Source organism: Astyanax mexicanus, chromosome 17, assembly GCF_023375975.1.
Source record: "Astyanax mexicanus isolate ESR-SI-001 chromosome 17, AstMex3_surface, whole genome shotgun sequence".
In the NCBI taxonomy this organism is placed as follows: Eukaryota; Metazoa; Chordata; class Actinopteri; order Characiformes; family Acestrorhamphidae; genus Astyanax; species Astyanax mexicanus.
Window position 1 is genome coordinate 38,060,338 of NC_064424.1, and position 19,704 is coordinate 38,080,041.

The following is a 19,704-nucleotide window of genomic DNA, read 5'->3' on the forward strand; positions in this document are numbered from 1 at the left end:
AAATTCCCTGCCTTGAACTTACTGTGTGCAGCTGCCAAATCTTTAGCGATGCTCTTTTTGCGCAGGGGATAGAGGCTGACAGGAGGGACCTGCAGGACCTGAGAGACACGGTTCTGTGACTTAGTGGAGGAAGATGGCGTGGAGCGCATGGACACAGGAGACATGTCTGATTTGGTGGACCTTCTTTCACTCAAGTTCTTGGATACTGCACAGACAAATTAAAAGATGTAGTTCAGTTAGATTATTATAGGATATTGCATACTGATACTTTCTTAAAAAAAAATCTCAACTGCCGGAAAATCATTGTTTTTTACATTTATTTTTCAAATGTGTAGAACAAATTTCATAAATCACAATTTCTTTTCAGAATGTCATATAAAAGAATGCACTTCACTTTTTCCATTAGTCTGCACATGCCCTCTATTCAGTTAGCACTGAATGCTGCAGAAATAGCCTCTGTTTTCAAAATCCCCTTAAACTCCCATAAAGGATTTTAATGATACTACCACAAGTATTTGAAGCAGAGGTTCTTATCAGCTGATCTCACAGCTCACTCACTTGCTCTGCAGGATTAATGAGAGCTATGTCATTTTTCTTAACGCAGTTACAGAAATGAGTGTTAATAATAATTTAGCTGTTCTGTTTTAATCAATAAAATAACCTTTATTTGAAAGTACATTGAGGGCAACCCACATTTACAACGTAGTCGAGCATTTACAAAAACAGATGCCACAAAAAAGATAACTACACTGTGTGCACAATTATTAGGCAAGTCTAATTATTGAGAATTATTTGTTTTAGTCACCAACTACAGTGTTCTCTGTTAATGCAAAATGTTAATAAACCTCAAACATATTTATTTAAGAAAGTAAATGTGAGGTCTTGGCTTTCTTAGGAGAATATCTATATGTGCACAATTATTATGCAACTATTACTGTTCAGAATTATTACGCAGCTAAATGAAAAACACATTTTTTTTCCATCTCACTTTTTATTTTAATCTGTTCAAGTGAGAATTATAAACAAACAAAAAATTTCCAATGAACATTTCTAATGTATGAAAAAAAATTCAGTGACCGATATAGCCACCCTTTTTTCAATAACAGTGATAAGCCTTCCATTCGTGGAGTCTGTCAGTTTCTTGATCTGTTGACGATCAACCTTTTGTGCAGCAGCAACCACAGCCTCCCAGACACTGTTCAGGTGGACTGTTTTCCTGCACTGTAAATTTTCTGTTTAAGAATTGCCCACAAGTTCTCAATTGGGTTCAAGTCAGGTGAGGAAGGGGGCCATATGTGATGGAAATTTTATTTAATTAAGGTGATTCATAATTAATAAGGAGCGTAAATTATTTCTTAATTATGTATGTAATTGTGACTGGAGATACGTGACTAGCTGCAGAGATTAGAATGTGTGTACATGGCTCACATGGGCATGCGGGACAGGTGACCACACATACGTAGCACAAGTTACTGACCAGTGCACTGGAAGATTTTAGAAGCTACGTGTCTCTAAAGTGTAAGCTTCACCCTTGCCCCAGGCTGTAGGAATGCACCGGACCGGACTGCTCAAAACTGGCCAGGTGATGTACAGAGAGAAGTGGACTTTTTACCATATAAGGCAATGGCCTGAGGGGCCCAAAAAGGTACAACTACGCTGAGATGTTGGCTGTACGGGGGGAGAGACTTGAATGCATGCTTTGTAATGTATTCTGTCTTTTCTCCTAAATGCTACTCACTTGATCCAGACTCAGATTTTCGTGTTTTATTCTGTCACTACTTTTTTTCACCACAAATTGCCGTAGTCGGCAGGACGCAGGCTGGTGTAGAGCGCAAGGAATAGAAGTGAAATCTCACAGAGAGTACCGCAGGGGTGCGTGTAACTGATCATCCCTCTGCTCGCACTCCAAACTTCGTCTATGAACACTGGTGGTGAGTGACTGATTAATTATTTCAAGAGTGAAAGTGGAAATACTTTAATTATTCCCCTCCACCTGCCCTCAAGCACTCCGCCCTGGACGAAGTTTAGTTGCATGATGCACTCAGTAATTGCAACTAATGAGCTCCATGAGGATGACACAAAAGGAAAAAAAGAGGTGTCTGTGCCATATTCTCTAGATGACGAACTTTTTTAAATTGTCTCCTTATTTCCTCCGTTTGTCCTGTAAATTTGTTGGCCAGAGATTTTGAGGTGTAAATTAGGGTGTGCTCAAATCAGCTCCCCTGAGGGTTTAACTGTAGAATTTTTAGAACACCCATGCATGGTACAGTTGGCTTCAGGGGTGTCAATGGACCACACCCATTACACAGCGATAGATACAGCAAATTTATAAAGTATTCTGAATTAGTTTAGGGTGGTTCCCGGATTTCTACAGGCAAGAGTCCGAAAATATCCTGAACTAATTCAGAGGAAACATTTATAGGCTGTAGGGGAGACCAGATTTATAGAAATCTGAATATCCTAAAACAAGTTCCTAGGGTTTTTTCAAGAACAAAAAATCCGGAATTTAGAGAACATAATAATAAATATAGCCGCAAGCGGCAATCAGCGGGTTCAAGCACCAACTGGCACAATGGTGCCTACTAGAGCATAGGATGGGGATGTGTAAGAAGGTCTAATATAATTGGAGACACACTGTCACATTTATAGATTATCAAGTCTTTCACCTGTTATTAATGTTGAGCAGAGGCCTTTCAACATGATCAGTGCTTAAATTCACATACAAATATATTAAAATGTGTAGTTTATTCACTAAATGAGTAACAATTAGTCAACAGTTGTCTACATGTTTTTGATCAGGAGACATCAACCAGAATGTTCACAAAGTGGTGGTCAGATTATATTAACAACAAGGAGTGAATGTTCTGACATGACATGTAATTATCAAGTAGTTCTAAATCTAGTGCTGAATTAAATAGTGCTTCATCACAGTGTGAGATGATTAGAGCAAATACTGCAGAGTTTCAGCAATTTAGGTTAGAATTTCCAATGACGCACAGATTGCTTGATGCCTATTGCAAGTGAAAATTTCACAATTGTTTTTAATGACCATTTACCTACAGTGTGCAACAAGACCGAAATAGAGGTGATAGGCCAAATATCCAAAGACTAGTTTAAATATAGCTATTTTAAAACAATTAGCAATTATGAATAAACAAAGCATTTTTGAAACATAGTTGTATTTATACATTTGTTAGAGCCACTGTACTTAATATGGCAAAATCAATTAGATGTCAAAATATTACAGTATGTTTGACATATACTAGTTTTTTTGGAACAGCGCCCCCAGTGGCAAAATTATTTCACCACTTTGCAGGTCACTACAATGCCTCCACCTGAACATAACTCCCAAGTTTCATCCTGATTGGGCAACGTACAGCCTGCTGAAATAGCTGAACACAATCAGCCAATCAGCATTCAGCCTGATTGGCTGATTGTGTTCAGCTACTTTGATTGATGAAATTGCCCTTTGAACATTCTTTAGAGGCTGTATGATAGATTCTGTATGCAAAGTTTCAGCTTGCTAGGTTGTACGGTTGCTGAGAAACAGTGTTTCAAATGTAACTGTTGGAGTGAATGGGGCATATGTCCGGAAGGACTAATTTGCATATGGCGGCCATATTGTTTACAAATTTTAAATTTTTCTTATTGAATATTGAAGCACATGCTTTCATGAGTATTTTGATACCAAACATGTCAGGATTGGTCAAAATTCCTAGGACTAGTTCGCAAAAGTATGTTTTGCATATTATGCAAATTAGCAAAAAATCTATATAGACAGAAGTGCATGGTCCAAATTGGAAAGTTGTAGGTATTGACCCAAGGAATAGAGCAAAAAAGAATTTTGAAGAAGTTTTATGGTTCTGGAGTTATTGAGAAAAAAGTGAAAAATGAACTTTCCTTGTTTATAGCTCCACCCTTTGAGCAATCGATGCCATTTTTGTTGTCCACCGAGATGCTTTTTCAGAGGCAAAAGAATAATAATAATAATAATAAGAAAAGTATTAGCTAATTAAAATAAAATCTTAGATAATTAGATTACACTAAAGATGGTCCGACAAAAAAAAAAAAAAACTGGTTAATATGTAATACAATCAGCTTCTTCTCTTGTGAGACAGTATACGGAGCTGAGTCAGCCCCCTTTCAGTGAAAAGTCTCTTTTTATAACATATCTCTCACTTAACATTAACTATTTTACATACTTATTTGAAGTAACGCTGATTTTAAAATCTAACTTTGGTGTGCAACGGCCATAAGCAATGTGCACAGTCAGTGCATTGTAAATTTCAGCTCAACATCGCTACCAACTAATTAGATACTTTAGAATTAGATATTTTTACGGAACATAAAAGAAAAACTAATTACTATTTAAATATTTTATTTTGAATAAAATTCCGGTTCACAGTGCAGCACAAGCCCATCTATCTGGTCCATCAAGAGTCACTCTCATATCATCCATAAAACCTTCTTCATATATTTCTAGACCCTTCAGCATGTGTCTTGTTCAGTGGGGGTGGGGCTTCAGCCTTCCTTACCATGGCCATGTCTCTGAGCACTAAACATCTTCCACTTCTTAGTACTCAAGGTAGAACGCAGTTCTGGAATATGACAGAACTGGAAGATAATGGGTTCCTGGTAGTTTCACGCTCAATTCTTCTCAAATCCTTGGCAGTTAATTTGTGTCTTTTTTCTCAACACGTTTCTTGCGACCCTGTTGACTATTTGCATCAAAACTATGATGGTTCTGTGATCATGCCCCAATATCTTGGCAATTTTAAGAGTGTTGCATCCCTCTGAGAGGGGCCATTTTGCCTAAAGAAAAAAACTGCCAAATAATTGTGCACACCTTGATGTAGGGTGTTGACCTCCTTAAGCCACACCCTCCCTCATTACACAAACCTGCTCTGCTTAAATCCATTAAGCATTCATTCTTATCCAGGTTGGAGTTAAGAAATATGCTTAAGAATGATAATATGGTCAAAATACTCACTTGCCTTATAATTGTGCACACAGTGAACAAGTAAAACTTGAGACAAGTAAAACTTCAGGTTTTATTGCTAAAAAATAAAGATAAGAAGATAAAAGATTAATAATTATTAAGCTAAAACAAACTTACAGTACAATAATAATAATAAAAAGAATAATAATAATAAAAATAATAACAAATTAAAATAAGTTAAAAACTAATAATACAAAACTAAAAATACTTCTGAAAGAAATAAGTAAATAAATAATACAAGTACAAGTACTAAAACAAGAAATAAAAATTAAGAATAAATAAGATTAAGTAAAACAGGTACAGGCTGTCTGAAGGTGATAAGATATTAAACGTTTAAAATGACAGAGTGACACCAGTGAGCTGATTCTTAGTGTTTCCTGTAGTGAATTCCAGCTCGCCGCCGCTCTGTACCTAAAAGCAGATTTTCCCAGTTCAGTAAAAACTTGTGGTACCTGGCAGCTGATCCAATCACTAGAGCGAGTCTGATAATTACTGTTATTGTGACCGGAAAGTGTCTTATAAATAAAAATCAACCAATGTGTTTCTCTTTGTACAGTTAATGATGGCCAACCAACTTTCACATACAGCTCACAGTGATGAGTCCAGTAATTTGAGAGAGCTGGAGGGAGCATAGTTAGTTGATGTCCATATAGTGGTAATTCCAGAAGCAAAATCTGCATCATCCCACTTATGGCTGAGATAAGTGACAAAATTGGAGCCCTATGGCCTTGTGGGCTTCTTTGGAAAATCTAGAGAGTTTGTGCATCTAGAGAAGGCCACTACTGTCACTTGACTATGCACTCTATTAGAACAAGTTGTTGTAAAGGATCAAATGGATCATAGTTCATTGCAATCAAGTCAAGTCAAGCTTTTTTTTGTCTTTACATCTGTGCATAAGCTACAGAGATTTGTAACATACTGTACCATATAGAACATACATGATCACAGCAGTTACTGAGGTAGAGAGTTTATGGTTATTTTAAAAGTAGCAGCAAATATTGGATATGGATAAACATTTCAGTCTCTGTGTGCTCAGAGAGTGAGTGTGAGTATGTGTGTGTGTTGGGTGTGTGGTGGTGGGGGCAGGTCCGTCTCTGTGTGTTGAGGAGTCTGACTTCCTGGTGAAAAAAGCTGTTTGCAGAGTCTGTTAGCGGAGTTTCAGATGCTCCTGTAACTTCTGCCGGACGGCATCAGAGCGAAGACTAAGTGTAAGGTATGGGTGGGGTCTACCACAATGCTGGTGGCTTTGCGGAAGCATAGTGTGGTGTAGATGTCAGTGATAGAGGGGTGGGAGATGTGCTTTCCTCAGTCTCTGCAGGAAGTAGAGGTGCTGCTGGGCTTTCTTGGTTATGGTGCTGGTGTTAAGAGACCAGGTGAGGTTCTTTGCAATGTGAACACAGAGGAACTTGGTGCAGTGCCATTATTGTTCAGCGGGTGGTGGACACCTGGAGCTCTTCTGAACTCGACAACCATCTCTTTGGTTTTATCCTCATTTAGAGATAGGTTGTTGGTTCTGCACCAATCCGTCAGCCACTGCACCTCCTCTCTGTATGCTGACTCGTCGTTCTTGCTGATGAGGCCGACTACAGTTGTTTCATCAGCGAACTTGATGATGTGGTAAGAGCTGTACTTCGCAGTAAAGTCATAAGTCAGCAGAGTGAACAGAAGTGGACTGAGCACACAGCCCTGGGGGGCACCGGGGCTCAGTATGGTGGTGCTGGAGGTGTTGTTTCCAATCCTGACTGATTGTGGTTCAGGCCCAGCAAGCTCAGTTTTCCGATCAGATGCTGAGGGATGATGGTGTTAAATACTTAACTGAAGTGGATGAACAGCATTCGAACATAGCAGTCTTTATTGTCCAGGTGATTGAGGGTCAGGTGGAGTCCAGTTGAGATGGCATCGTCTGTTGATCTGTTCGGACTAAAAGCAAACTACAGTGGATCCAATGGAGGGGAGCTGTTTATTGATGTGCCTCATGACCAGCCTCCCAAAGCGCTGATGATGGGGGTAAGTGCAATGAGACGGTAGTCATTGAGGCAGAACACTTGAGACTTCTTTGGCACAGGGATGATAGTGGTCGTCTTGAAGCATGTCGGCACATCCTATGAGCATTCTGCCAAGTATGCTGTCTGGTCCTTGGGCTTTCCGTGGGTTGACTGTCAGTAGAGTTCTCTGCACATCAGCTGAGGACAGGAACAGTACCTGGTCGTTTGGAGGAGGTGTGGTCCTTCCTGTTGTGTAGTTCTGTGCTTTGAACCTTAGAGAAGGTGTTCAGCGCATCTGGAAGGGAGGCATCACTGTTACAAGCAGGTGGAGGAGTTTTGTAGTTTGGTGATGGTCTGGATGTCCTGCCACATGCACAGAGTCAGCAGTGTCCGGGAAGTGGTTGTGGATCTTTTTCACGTAGGTGCACTTTGCCTCTTCAATGCCCCAGGAGAGCTTTGCTCTAGCTGTTCTGAGGCCAGCTTTGTCCAGTGACTTGAAGGCCTTGTCCCAGGTTCTCAGCAGCACACGCACTTCTGCAGTCATGCACGGATTCTGGTTGGGGTGTGTTGTGATTGTTTTGGAGACAGTAACATCCTTAATGCACTTGCTGATGTGGCCAGTCACTGAATCTGTGTACACCTCCAGGTTGATGGAGTTGCAACTTTTTAGATGTTGCAGCTTTTTAAACATGTCCAAGTCAGTGTGCTTAAAACAGTCGTGAAGAGCAGAGATGGCTCCATCGTCTCTGATTTGGCACGTCTGATGAGCTGTCTGTATGCTGGGATGAGCATCACAGAGATGTGGTCCTTGCTAACCGAACCAGAAGCCCTGGCTGAAAGCAGAGGGGCGTTCTCTGCTCAAAGCCAAGGATGCTGTCTTCAGGTCCGGTGACTCAGGAGGGCTAGAAGAGAGCTGACTGTTGGAGTTAAGAGGGCAAAACTGCATATGCTAAGAGGCTGCGCAGACCAGCTCTCGTCCTGGTGGATATTTTTTAATGCATCCAGGCAGCTGTCCCCACTTGCCTGAAGACTGCCACCATCATCCCAGTCCCCAAAAACTCTGCAGTGACAGACCTGAATGACTACCGGCCAGTAGCCCTCACTCCGATGGTCACAAAGTGCTTTGAAAGACTGGTTCAGACCCACATCAAAGCCACCATCAACGTAACTGTGGATCCACACCAGTACGCATGCAGGAAGAACTGATCCACAGAGGATGCCATTTCCTCTGTGGTCCACACTGCCCTCACCCACCTGGAGCAGAAAGATTCCTACGTCCGTGTGCTCTTTGTGGACTTCACATCTGCTTTCAACACCATGATTCCTCAGACACTGATAACCAAACTCTCCTCACTTGGACTGAGCCCTTCCCTGTGTAACTGGGTCCTAGATTTCCTGACCAACAGGCCGCAGTGTAAGGATTCACCCCACCATAATCCTCAGCACTGGCTCCCCTCAGGGCTGTGTGCTGAGCCCCCTCCTGTTCACACTGCTCACATATGAGTGCTCACCTCCATTCAGGCTGTCATATTGGGAAGTTTGTGGACGACAGGCAGTTGTTGGATTCATTATGAACAGAGATGAGTCCGACTACATGAAGGAGGTGGAACACCTGGAGGGTTGGTGCAGAGAAAACAACCTCTGCATCAATGTAGAGAGAAGGGCATGCCCACCTCCCCCTGCACATTGGAGGATCTGCAGTGGAAATGGTCGACAGCTACAGGTACTTGGGTGTGCACCTGAGCAGCAACCTCACCTGGAGCAACAACACTTCCACTCTGGTCAGGAAGGCACATCAGTGGCTCTACTTCCTCAGGAGGCTGAGACGAGCTGGACTTGGGAGCGCAGTCTTCACCTCCTTCTACATATGTGTGGTGGAGAGCGTTGTGTGCTCCAGCATCAACGTGTGGCATGAAAGCTGCTCTGCTGCAGACAGGAAAGCTCTGCAGAGGGTGGTGAAGGCTGCACAGAGGATTGTTGGAGTCAGCCTCCCCAGCACTATGGACATCTACACCTCCAGATGCAGGAAAAGGGACACCTGCATCAGGAAGGATCCCACCCACCCAACACATGCACTTTTTGTCCCGCTCCCCTCAGGCCGGAGGCTGCGGTGCATCAAGTGCAAAACGACCAGACTCAGAAACAGCTACATCCAGAAGCTTTAAGACTCTCAAACTCCACCCAACAACACACTGCACTAACACACAAGGACAAATTACTGTTTACAAACACTGTCACTTTACCCGCACTGAGACACATTATCATCTGCTGCTCTAATTCCATATCATGCTGCTATAGCAAACTTGCACTCTGGACTTCATGTTTCTGCAACCTATCTACTCTCTCTATTTATTATTTTTTTGGGGGTAATCTATGTCTATCTTGAACATTCTATTTTTATTGTATTCTTTTATTTTGTTATCTTATTTTATCTATATATCTATTTTAACAAGAGCTCTTGGGTGTAAACTGAATTGTGAGATCACAATTTCGTTCCACCTCATATACCACATGGGATGCGAATGACAATAAAATCTCCTTCTACCCTTGAATCCTTGAGTAGCCATAGTAGTGCGGGGCTTTACACTGTACATGCCAGGAATGTTTGTGTAAACAAGATCCAGCACTTTAGCCCCCCATGTTGGAAAGTCCACATGCTGGGCAGCAGAGCCTTCAGGTTACTGTGACTGAAATCACCAGCAACAATATACAGTCCGTCGGGGTGTGAGTTCCTCCGCTGGTCTTATTGGAAAGGTCTACTTTGCGTTCCACACAGAAAGAGAGCATGCCGTATAGCTGAATTGCAGTGTCCGGGATGGAGTCTGTTAACCATGTCTCCAAAAAAAAAAAGAACACACAGCAGTCTCTGAACTCTGGGTTGTCCGCTGGATCCGGAGGTAGTCCGAGGTTGGCGGTATACAGAAGGCTAAGCTTGCCTGTCCTCGTGCCACGAGTTTGGATTGCCGGCCCGCTCCGCAGCCTCCTCCTCTTCCTCCTGGTCTGCCCCCACCGCCGCCCCTGCCCTCGGTCGACCATGAGCCCCAGCTTGTCCTGGACTCTTCCAGGATCTTCTGCTGCTTCCGCGCTTCTCCAATGATCTTCTGCTGCTGCTGCGTGACCTGGGGCGCTTCTGCCTGGATCTTCTGCTCCTGCTCTTCTGCCCGGATCTGCTGCTGCTGCTGCGCTGGCTGATGCACTTTCCCGTTTTCATTTACACTAATTCAGACGCCTCTACCCAGCAACCAAACATTTCCCGGAACCATGCCCGCCTATCAATTATTATTACTCTTTACACTTTAGCGCTTCATGTCTAAAGGTTTAGCTCCTTCGACACTTAAAAGTTACGATTATGTTTGGCATTTTTTACCCTCTTTTGCTCTTTCCTCCAAATTCATATCTTTCCTATTTGGCTCTGACTGTTTGTGCTTTCATAGTACACACTCATACTATACGACATAGCCAAATTTCCCTCTGCGAAAAATGACTGCTGAACGTTCAGCGAGCCCTTTCATCACAGTCTAAGTAAGCTCTCCTAACTCTCCTAACAACACTGCTGATCCTTCACACAGGTTATTCCTAGCTTTTATGCATTATGGCCTGTGGTCATTAACATTAACACATGCTTAGGGGGCGATCCCCGGCTTACCTTGGGCTCACAGCCCAGCAAACATGGCATTAGGACTATGGCACGTTACTTACAGCAATACATGCTTTGGGAGCGGTGCCCGTCATGATTGGGCTCGATGCCCAAACTTAGATTGCATGCTTTGGCCCTTGGCCCTTACTAACGCATTACCGGACTTGACGCCCAAAAGAACGAATTAATGTTTGAGTGAAGGGCTAGCCGCCTGTATGCTTTGGGGGCATTCCCCGCTTTTGAGCTCGTAGTCCAGCGTATGTATGAATGAAGGGCAACGGCCCATACTAACAGCATGGAAAGTTGGCGCGATACAAGCGCATCACTGGGCATTACACCCACGTTAACTTTGCTTGAAAATGCACAGGACACCCCACATTTATATACAGCAAGTGTGTGCTTTCCTTACACAACCCCCAAGTTAATTGCTAAATAAACTCACTCATGCATGGGAAAATCCAAGGTATAAAAAGAAATACTCCACTGTCCAGGGTCACTGGGGCTAAAGAGTTAAAGTAAAATAATATGTTTCATATATTATAATGATTATTATTAATTAAACATTCCTTTTATTACAGAATGTAGAAACAAGGAAAAGATCTGCCGGTGGGTATATATATATATATATATATATATATATATATATATATATATATGTATATATATGTATATGCAGTCATATGAAAAGGTTTGGGCACCCCTATTAATCTTAATCATTTTTAGTTCTAAATATTTGGGTGTTTGCAACAGCCATTTCAGTTGGATATATCTAATAACTGATGGACACAGTAATATTTCAGGATTGAAATGAGGTTTATTGTACTAACAGAAAATGTGTAATTTGCATTAAACCAAAATTTGACCGGTGCAAAAGTATGGGCACCCTTATCATTTTATTGATTTGAATACTCCTAACTACTTTTTACTGACTTACTGAAGCACAAAATTGTTTTGGTAACCTCATTGTGCTTTGAACTTCATAGCCAGGTGTATCCAATCATGAGAAAAGGTATTTAAGGTGGCCAATTGCAAGTTGTTCTCCTATTTGAATCTCCTCTGAAGAGTGGCATCATGGGCTCATCAAAACAACTCTCAAATGATCTAAAAACAAAGATTGTTCAACATAGTTGTTCAGGGGAAGGATACAAAAAGTTGTCTCAGAGATTTAACCTGTGAGTTTTCACTGTGAGGAACATAGTAAGGAAATGGAAGACCACAGACACAGTTCTTGTTAAGCCCAGAAGTGTCAGGCCAAGAAAAATATCAGAAAGGCAGAGAAGAAGAATGGTGAGAACAGTCAAGGACAATCCACAGACCACCTCCAAAGAGCTACAGCATCATCTTGCTGCAGATGGTGTCTCTGTGCATCGGTCAACAATGGCGCATGACAACCACTTAGAAAACATGTTTTCCACATTTCCTCGAAAGTGATCCACTGGCTTTGGTTATTAACAGATTTCTTAACTAAATTGAGTTAATCTACTTACATTTAATGAGCATTTAGATCACTGTTCCACTATCAAGCTATCAATTTACTAGAGGCGGGGGAAATTTTCGATTCCCAGTAGCATATAGATTTGGACATGGACATGGATTCTGAATTCAAAAATGCCAAAAATCAATTTATTTTGCACTTTTTGCATAAGGGGCATGCATTTGGAACTCTTAGGTACACTTGTACAATTTCATTTTCTAAAACGATCTCAAGTTTGTCTGTTGTATGTGTTGAAACAGCACATGCTGCGTAACAGGCATGCCTTTTGAACTTCTAGTGTGCTTGTACTTCACTGTGCTGAAGACTCTCTCTATCACACACACACACACACACACACACATAAACACAAACACTGATTGCACATTTTGTCTTTCTAACCTAAGGTAGATTAGAATACGCAGTTACACTTTATTTAGTGTAACATTCCAATATTCTCATTACAAAAGTGGGAAAAATGTGAGCAAGTTGAGCTTCATTGTGGTGCATGACAACCACACAGAAAACAGCTTTCCCACATTTCATCGAAAGTGGTCCACTGGCTTCGGTTTTTATGAAAGATTTCTTTCACTAAACTGAGTTAACAATTGAGTTTGCTGCTGGAAAAATGCCATCAATAGTCAGCAAAACAATCTCTCTTATACCAATACTGCAATAACACTTTCATTATTTAGTTCAGTATTTAAATCTGACGATTTCCCTTCTAGAAATTAGAGAATGTTGCTTATTTTCTAAAAACATCTGCAGGTTATGAGTAAATTAGTGAGCAAGGTTAGTCAGCATTGTACTTACAGGTGCTATACGCAGGCTCGCACTGCAGCGACATGATCTGGAACTTCTCCTCGTCTGTTTCCACCTGCAGGTTAGCCAGGTACTGCTTGACCTTTCGAGCCATCTGAGCATCTTCATATAGCTTCTTGGCGTTCAGCAGCGAACTGCGCCGCACACGCTTCTTGTGGCCGCCTTGCACATCCAGCAGATTGGAGTTGGTGCTACCCTGACTCAAAGACCTAATGAACAAGAAGAACAAGATTTTCTTATGCAGAAGAAGAGACGTCTTTATTATGCACAACATCTTCTGGATGTTCACTGTGTATTCCAACTGCTTCAGAACTGGTTAGAACTCCCCCATAACATCTGGTAATAAAGTCTGGTGGCGTCTGGTGCTTTCCGTCAATTATATAAAACTTAAAACATTTGGAAAAAAAAAAATATATATATATATATAAAGCTATAGGTAAGTATTCGTTTCTTATCACCAGGGAAAATGTTTGAAATTATTAAATATATAAATTAATTAATTAAAATCTAGTCCAGCGCTCTAAAATGTTGCAGGAACGCAAAGCGGAGCTTGGCGCAGGCAGAATAACCTTCTAAAAAAAAAAACGTTTTGATAAATAAGGTCGGACAAGTGAAGTAAAACCATGGTATAAACTCAGTATAGCCACATATTTACTGATAATTAATCAAGAGATATCAGGCAAAATGTGCTTGGCCCTCTTTCTCTTTCTATATCTCTTTCTCTCTCTCTTTTTCTCTCTCTCTCTCTCTCTGTGTGCATGTGCGAGTGAGGAGCGAGTGAGCGGGTGTGTGAGCCGGTGTGTGCGTGAGCGTGGCTGGCTGTTTGCTTGGTGAGTTTCTCTCTTTTCTATCGTTTCTGAACTTTGTGAAGTTGTTGGGCGGTAGTGAATAGTTCTGATTGTGTTTAGCGCGAGCTGCGCGCGTGTAGCGTGTGAAAAGCCAGTTATTGCGGCTCCCGGCAATATGCAGGTTGCCATGGCGGCCATGGCCGCGGGCGGTGGAGAACAACTTTCCCGTTAGCACGGTATTAAGTTGGTGCCCAGCACTAAGTGCTCAGTGGAACAGTGTTGTTTAGCTATTGGAGAGATGATTTGGTACGAAAGTGTTCTATCTACCTCAAGGATGAATAGTGCTGTGGTTATCTTTCTTGATAGCATTGAAAAAGCTAATACAATGGTTCGGCCTGGAGTTGTAATACAGAATACATTAACACCTGTATTACCCCAGCCAGAAAGATAATCCTGTCTAACGTTCCACCTTTCATTAAAGATGAGTTGTTACTTGCAGAGTTAAGCCGTGATGGTCAGTGCAAGTCTGACATGAGGAGAATGACACTTTAATCTCTAAACCTCCTTTGAAGCATGTTGTTTGTTTCAGACGGCACGTGTTCATGGTTTTGAAAGCTGGAATTGAGGAGTTAAATGTGACTTTCAAGTTTAAAATTGATGACTTCGAATATGTTGTTTTTGCTACTTCAGACACAATGAGATGCTTTGGGTGTGGACAGGAGGGGCACTTGAAAGGTTCATGTCCTGCTGCAGCGGACGAGGGCACTTCACGGGCCTCTGCCCCTGTGGTTTCTGATGCCGGTATAACCAGTGCAGCTGACACAGACATTGGGCTTGAGCCTGAGTCTGAGTCTGCTGCAGGGACTGAGGCTGTGCCTGGTGCCGTGCCTGGTGCTGGGCCTAGTGTTGAGCCTGGTGATGAGGCTTGTGCTGAGCCTGGTGCTGAGCCTAGTGCTGGATCTAGTGTTGAGCCTAGTGCTGGGCCTAGTGGTGAAGGGGGTAGTAAGGTATTCTTGTGGGCTGACAGTATGGAAGATAGCACTTCCTTAGATACCCAGACTCAGAATGAGGAGGCAGGTGCAGCTTCTGATTCAGTAGCTCCATTGGTCACTGTGAGGTGCAACATGAGGGTTCTAGGTCTCAGATAGAAAATGTAGGTATAGTAACTGCTACTGGTCTGTTTCTAGAGGGGGAGGGTATAGAGATAGACCCTGTGGCTGAGGAGTTGTTGTATAAATTATCCTCTGGAAAGCGGAAGCTGGTACAGGTTACAGCTAGTGAAAAAAAGGGACAAAAACAGAAGGCTCTAGGTGTGAAGGGCGAGAATCCTGGTTCTGCACCAATTACACTGAACGACTTGCCAGATGTTAAATGTCAGCGGAGTTAGCGTAGTGCTTACTCTTTTGACAAGATTAGGACATTTTTGTGTAGGACCAAAAATGCAAAGGTGTTAAAGTCGTTGACTACTTTGATCGGAAACTGTTCATTAGTTCTGTTGAAAACTTTATGAGAGGTGAGGGTGAAGATCGCTTCACTACAAAGGAAATCTTTAGACTTAGAAAGCTTTTGCCAAAACTAAAACTAGAACTTAAAAATGAAGATGGTTTTGAAACATCATAATTCTTCTTTATTTCTGCTTCTGTTTTTGACGGTTCTGAGCTTCTTATCTTTCTCTATGAGTAAGATACGGGTGGGATCTTTAAATTTTAATGGGGCTCGGGACATCCAGAAGAGGGCAATGCTATTTGAGCTTATTAAGCTAAAAAATATTGATATTATGCTAGTTCAGGAGACACACAGTACTGTAGAAAATAAAGTTGATTGGAAAAAGGAGTTTGAAGGAGAGATTTATTTTAGTCATTTAAGTTCGACCAGAGCAAAACATTTTCTGCCAATTTCTTGTGAAGTGGAGCAGGTGATGGAGGGCAGGTGCTTGGTGGTGCTTGCTGGCTTTGAGTGATTTAAGATTATTATTTTTCAAATTTATGCTCCGACATCTGGGGTTGACAGGGTCCTTTTTCTTAAGACTGTTAAAAACACAAACATAAAAAAATAATTACAGTTCTGATGATTATTTGTTTATGGGAGGAGATTTTAACGGTACTGATGATCCTTTAGATAGAAACCATAATGAACCTCATGCTGCTTCTCAGTGCACGCTTCGTGAGTTATTGAAAACTCACACTTTATGTGATGTGTGGAGAGCCTTTAATACAAATACAAAACAGTATACTTGGGCTCAAATGAGAAATGGTTTTGTGTCTTTGGCCAGGCTGGATCGTTTTTATTGTTTTAAGCACCAGCTTAATGTTTTTAAAGGGTGTGTGTTCATGCCTATTGGGTTTTCTGATCACAGTTTGGTTTTATGTTCAGTTTTTATTGCAAATCTTCCAAGAGCGTCCAAGAGCGCCTACTGGCACTTCAATACATCTCTATTGTATGATTTTAATTTTAGAAAAGTCTTTATTGTCTTTTGGAATAATTTTAGATTACAGAAGACTTTGTTTCATAACCTTCGAGAGTGGTGGGACTATGGGAAGGTGGAAATTAAACAGCTTTGTTAGCAGTACACTTTCAATGTTTCATGAAACATTACTCGGGTTATGAAAAATCTAGAAAGTGAAATTCTAGAATTACAGAGATTGGTGGACTCAAATGGAGACCAAGGTCATGCCAGAGATTTAAAGTCAAAATCAGATGGATGCCCCATCTAAGTTTTTCTTTGGCCTGGAGAGGAAAAACGGTCAGAGTTGTTTTATTCATTCTCTTCGCTCTGAGGATGGACAGGAGTTAACAGAGCCAACAGAGATCTGTAAGCAGGCTGTACGGTTCTATGCTGAACTGTACAGTAGTGAATACACAGGCGATGAAGAACTGGCTGCTGGGTTTTATGCAGGCTTGCCAAAGGTCTCTGAGAGCTCTAATGGCAAACTGGAAGAGCCGCTGGGCTTGCAGGAGCTTCATGCTGCTTTGCAGGGCATGGAGGGTGGAACTGCTCCAGGTATCGATGGCATTCCGGTGGAGTTTTATAAGACCTTTTGGACAGAGCTGGCTGTTGATCTGCTAGCTGTCCTCAATGAGAGTCTGGCTGAGGGTCTTTTGCCCCTAAGCTGCAGGAGGGCTATTCTTACCCTGCTACCGAAGAAGGGCGATCTACAGGATATTAAGAACTGGCGGCCAGTAAGTCTCCTGTGTACTGACTTGAAAATCTTCTCCAAGGCATTGGCAACTAGATTAAGACAGGTGATGGGGCAAATTATCCATCGGGACCAGACCTACTGTGTGCCTGGCAGGTCCATAAGAGATAACATTTGGTTGATTAGAGATGTGTTGGAGATTTCCAAAACTCAAGAGCTTGACTTTGGTCTCATTTCTGTTGACCAGGAGAAAGCTTTTGATCGTGTAGAACACCAATATTAATGGCAAACACTTTCAACATTGGGTTTTGGGCCCATTTTTACGGGCATGATGAGTACTGTACCATAGCACTGAGAGTGTTGTGAAAATTAATGGTGGGCTAAGTGCTCCTTTTAAGGCATGTCGGGGTATACGTCAAGGTTGTGCATTGTCTGGAATGTTGTACTACATTGCCATTGAGCCACTTCTGAATAAGCTCCGCTCCGAGATTGAGGGTGTGGTATTAGGACAGGATGGTCTCATTTTCCATCAGTTGTCAGCTTACGCAGACGATGTTATGGCAATTGTAAGGGGACAGACGGACATTGATAAGCTGGTTGCCATAATCCGAGATTTTGGGACTATTTCAGCTGCAAGGGTGAATTGGGGCAAGAGCGAGGCTGTTGCAGTGGGGCAGTGGCAAAGGGGGCTACCTATTTTATCTGCTAATTTGGTTTGAAAACAAAGAGAGATAAAGTATCTTGGGGTTTTTCTTGGTGATGAAGCAGCTCTGTAAAAGAACTGGGATGGTGCAGTGGAAAAAAAGACTGGACAGCTAGCAAGGTGGAAATGGAAAGACAGCCAAATGTCATTCAGAGGGAGAGTGCTTGTAGCTAATAATTTGGCTGCATCAGTATTTTGGCACAGATTAGCATGTGTGGATCCTCCTGCTGGACTGCTGGCTCGACTACATGCGATCCTGGTAAGCTTTTTCTGGGACAAACTTCACTGGGTCCCGCAGGGTGTGCTTTTTCTACAGGGAGGAAGAAGGTCACGGATTGGTGCCCCTTGTAAGTAGACTGGCAACTTTTCGCCTGCAGTTTCTGCAGATGTTCCTCACAGGCTCTGCAGACTTAGTGTGGAGAGGTATGGCCTGCACCATATTGCGTCAGGCTGGTGGACTGGGACTAGACAATGCTTTATTTTTCATGGATTCTAAACAACTGGATCTTAGCGGACTACCTTCTTTTTACTGTGGACTTTTTAAATCCTGGGGATTTTTTAAAAGCCGCAGGTTGATAGACAATACATCGCTGCACTGGTTGCTAGAAGAGCCCTTGATTAAAGGGGCTCGCCTTGATGTGTCAAGTTGTGGAGTACCGGGCCTTACTCAGAGGCTGTGTGCATCCAAGACTGAAACAGATGAAAAAAAATAGAAAATAGGTCTGGTCAGGAGGTGTTGCCTTTGCTCAAAGCTTATGTGAAATCCAGGATTGTTTTTGAGTTCGGGTTTTACAAAGCCATGAACAATATTCAGGTGTTTAAGCTTGAATGGTGTTACAAGGGATTCCTGTGTAGTTTGGAGGAGGGGGAGTTGGTTCTTAGTACGCCTTGGAGCTGAGTGATGTACATGGTGATTTGTACATGTTTGTTTTCTATTGATTGTACTTTTTGTATTTGTTAAATAAATGTTATTTAAAAAAAAATAATCTTTCTCTCTCTCTCTCTCTCTCTCTCTCTCTCTCTTTCACAGCACGGAGCTGAATTCAGAGTGAGGCTACAAAAATATAAAACTCAATTCAGTTCAATAAAAATAAGTAAGGACCTGTAAGTTAATCAAATATTGTTAAAAATAGAGTTTTTTTATGAGTTTATATTTCATATATATATATTTTTTTTTTTATTAATTTTAATTCATTCCATGATTCCCGCGTTCCTAGTTTATTGGTATAAATTTGATAATCTCTTATCATTCTTATCATTTTACTTTACTTTCACTACTATTATAATTTTCTTCATAAGATATAAATTATTTACTTATTATGTCAATTTTTATAATCCCTTTTAAACTGTAAATGCTCAGTGGCATTTTAAATGAGGGTCCCTATCCAGTGTAAATAATTGATTGCTTGAATAATAATAATAACAGAATAAAGAATTAAATAATTCTTCTCTTATATGAGCTGCTGGTTTATCTTCACAGCTTGACGGCGCAGTCTCCTATGCACTCTTAAAATAGGAATGAACATAAGTCAGTGTGCTACTGCGTCTTAAAGGTTTTTTAAATATTTTTTACATTACGCCCAAAACACACCCATGAATAAGGCCCATGGTCATTTACAAGGTGCATTTTTCATGCCCTTTCGATATCAAAGACACAGGACATTCCCCTAAATCCAGCTGAGCAAAGCACAATCACCTAGTGCGCTATAGATCCTTAAAATAGGGCCCCTAGTATACTTGCAATTCACTGTGATGAATTCACAGTCTTACACACACACTGAAGGCACAGTTTGTCTTTCTAACCTAAGGTAGATTAGAATATGCAGCTACATTTTATTTAGTTTATTTCCTCTACTAAAGGTTCCAGTTTAACTTCATAACTCAGCACATTCTAATATTCTTATTAAAAAAGTCACAAAACTGAGATTATACATCAACATCAAACCAGCTCAATATATACATTACCTTCTTGTTTCTCCTTTTCATGTAGCCAGTTTCAATATTATCCAAAGATCATTCATCTTATATTTTTATTGATTTAACTAGTTTTTTTAAAGTAAACAGATATAGTGTATATAGTTTATTAAATATCAGCATTCATTATGGATCATTACAGATACTTTGAAACTACAGAGCAATCATGCTATGAGGAAAAATAAATT

The 19,704-nt window shown here is 41.3% G+C and overlaps 1 protein-coding gene across 12 annotated transcripts in view; it reads right to left on the reverse strand.

Moving 5' to 3' along the window:
• LOC103043076 (rap guanine nucleotide exchange factor 6) overlaps positions 1-19,704 on the reverse strand; it is a 296,213-nt gene that overhangs the window by 29,596 nt on the left and 246,913 nt on the right. For all 12 annotated transcript variants that reach the window (XM_049466446.1, XM_049466442.1, XM_049466440.1 and 9 more), the window contains 2 exons: positions 12,906-13,123; positions 23-205 (listed from right to left, as the gene is read on the reverse strand). In XM_049466446.1, the coding sequence (XP_049322403.1) occupies positions 23-205; positions 12,906-13,123 (401 nt within the window). The remainder of the gene's footprint in view (positions 1-22; positions 206-12,905; positions 13,124-19,704) is intronic.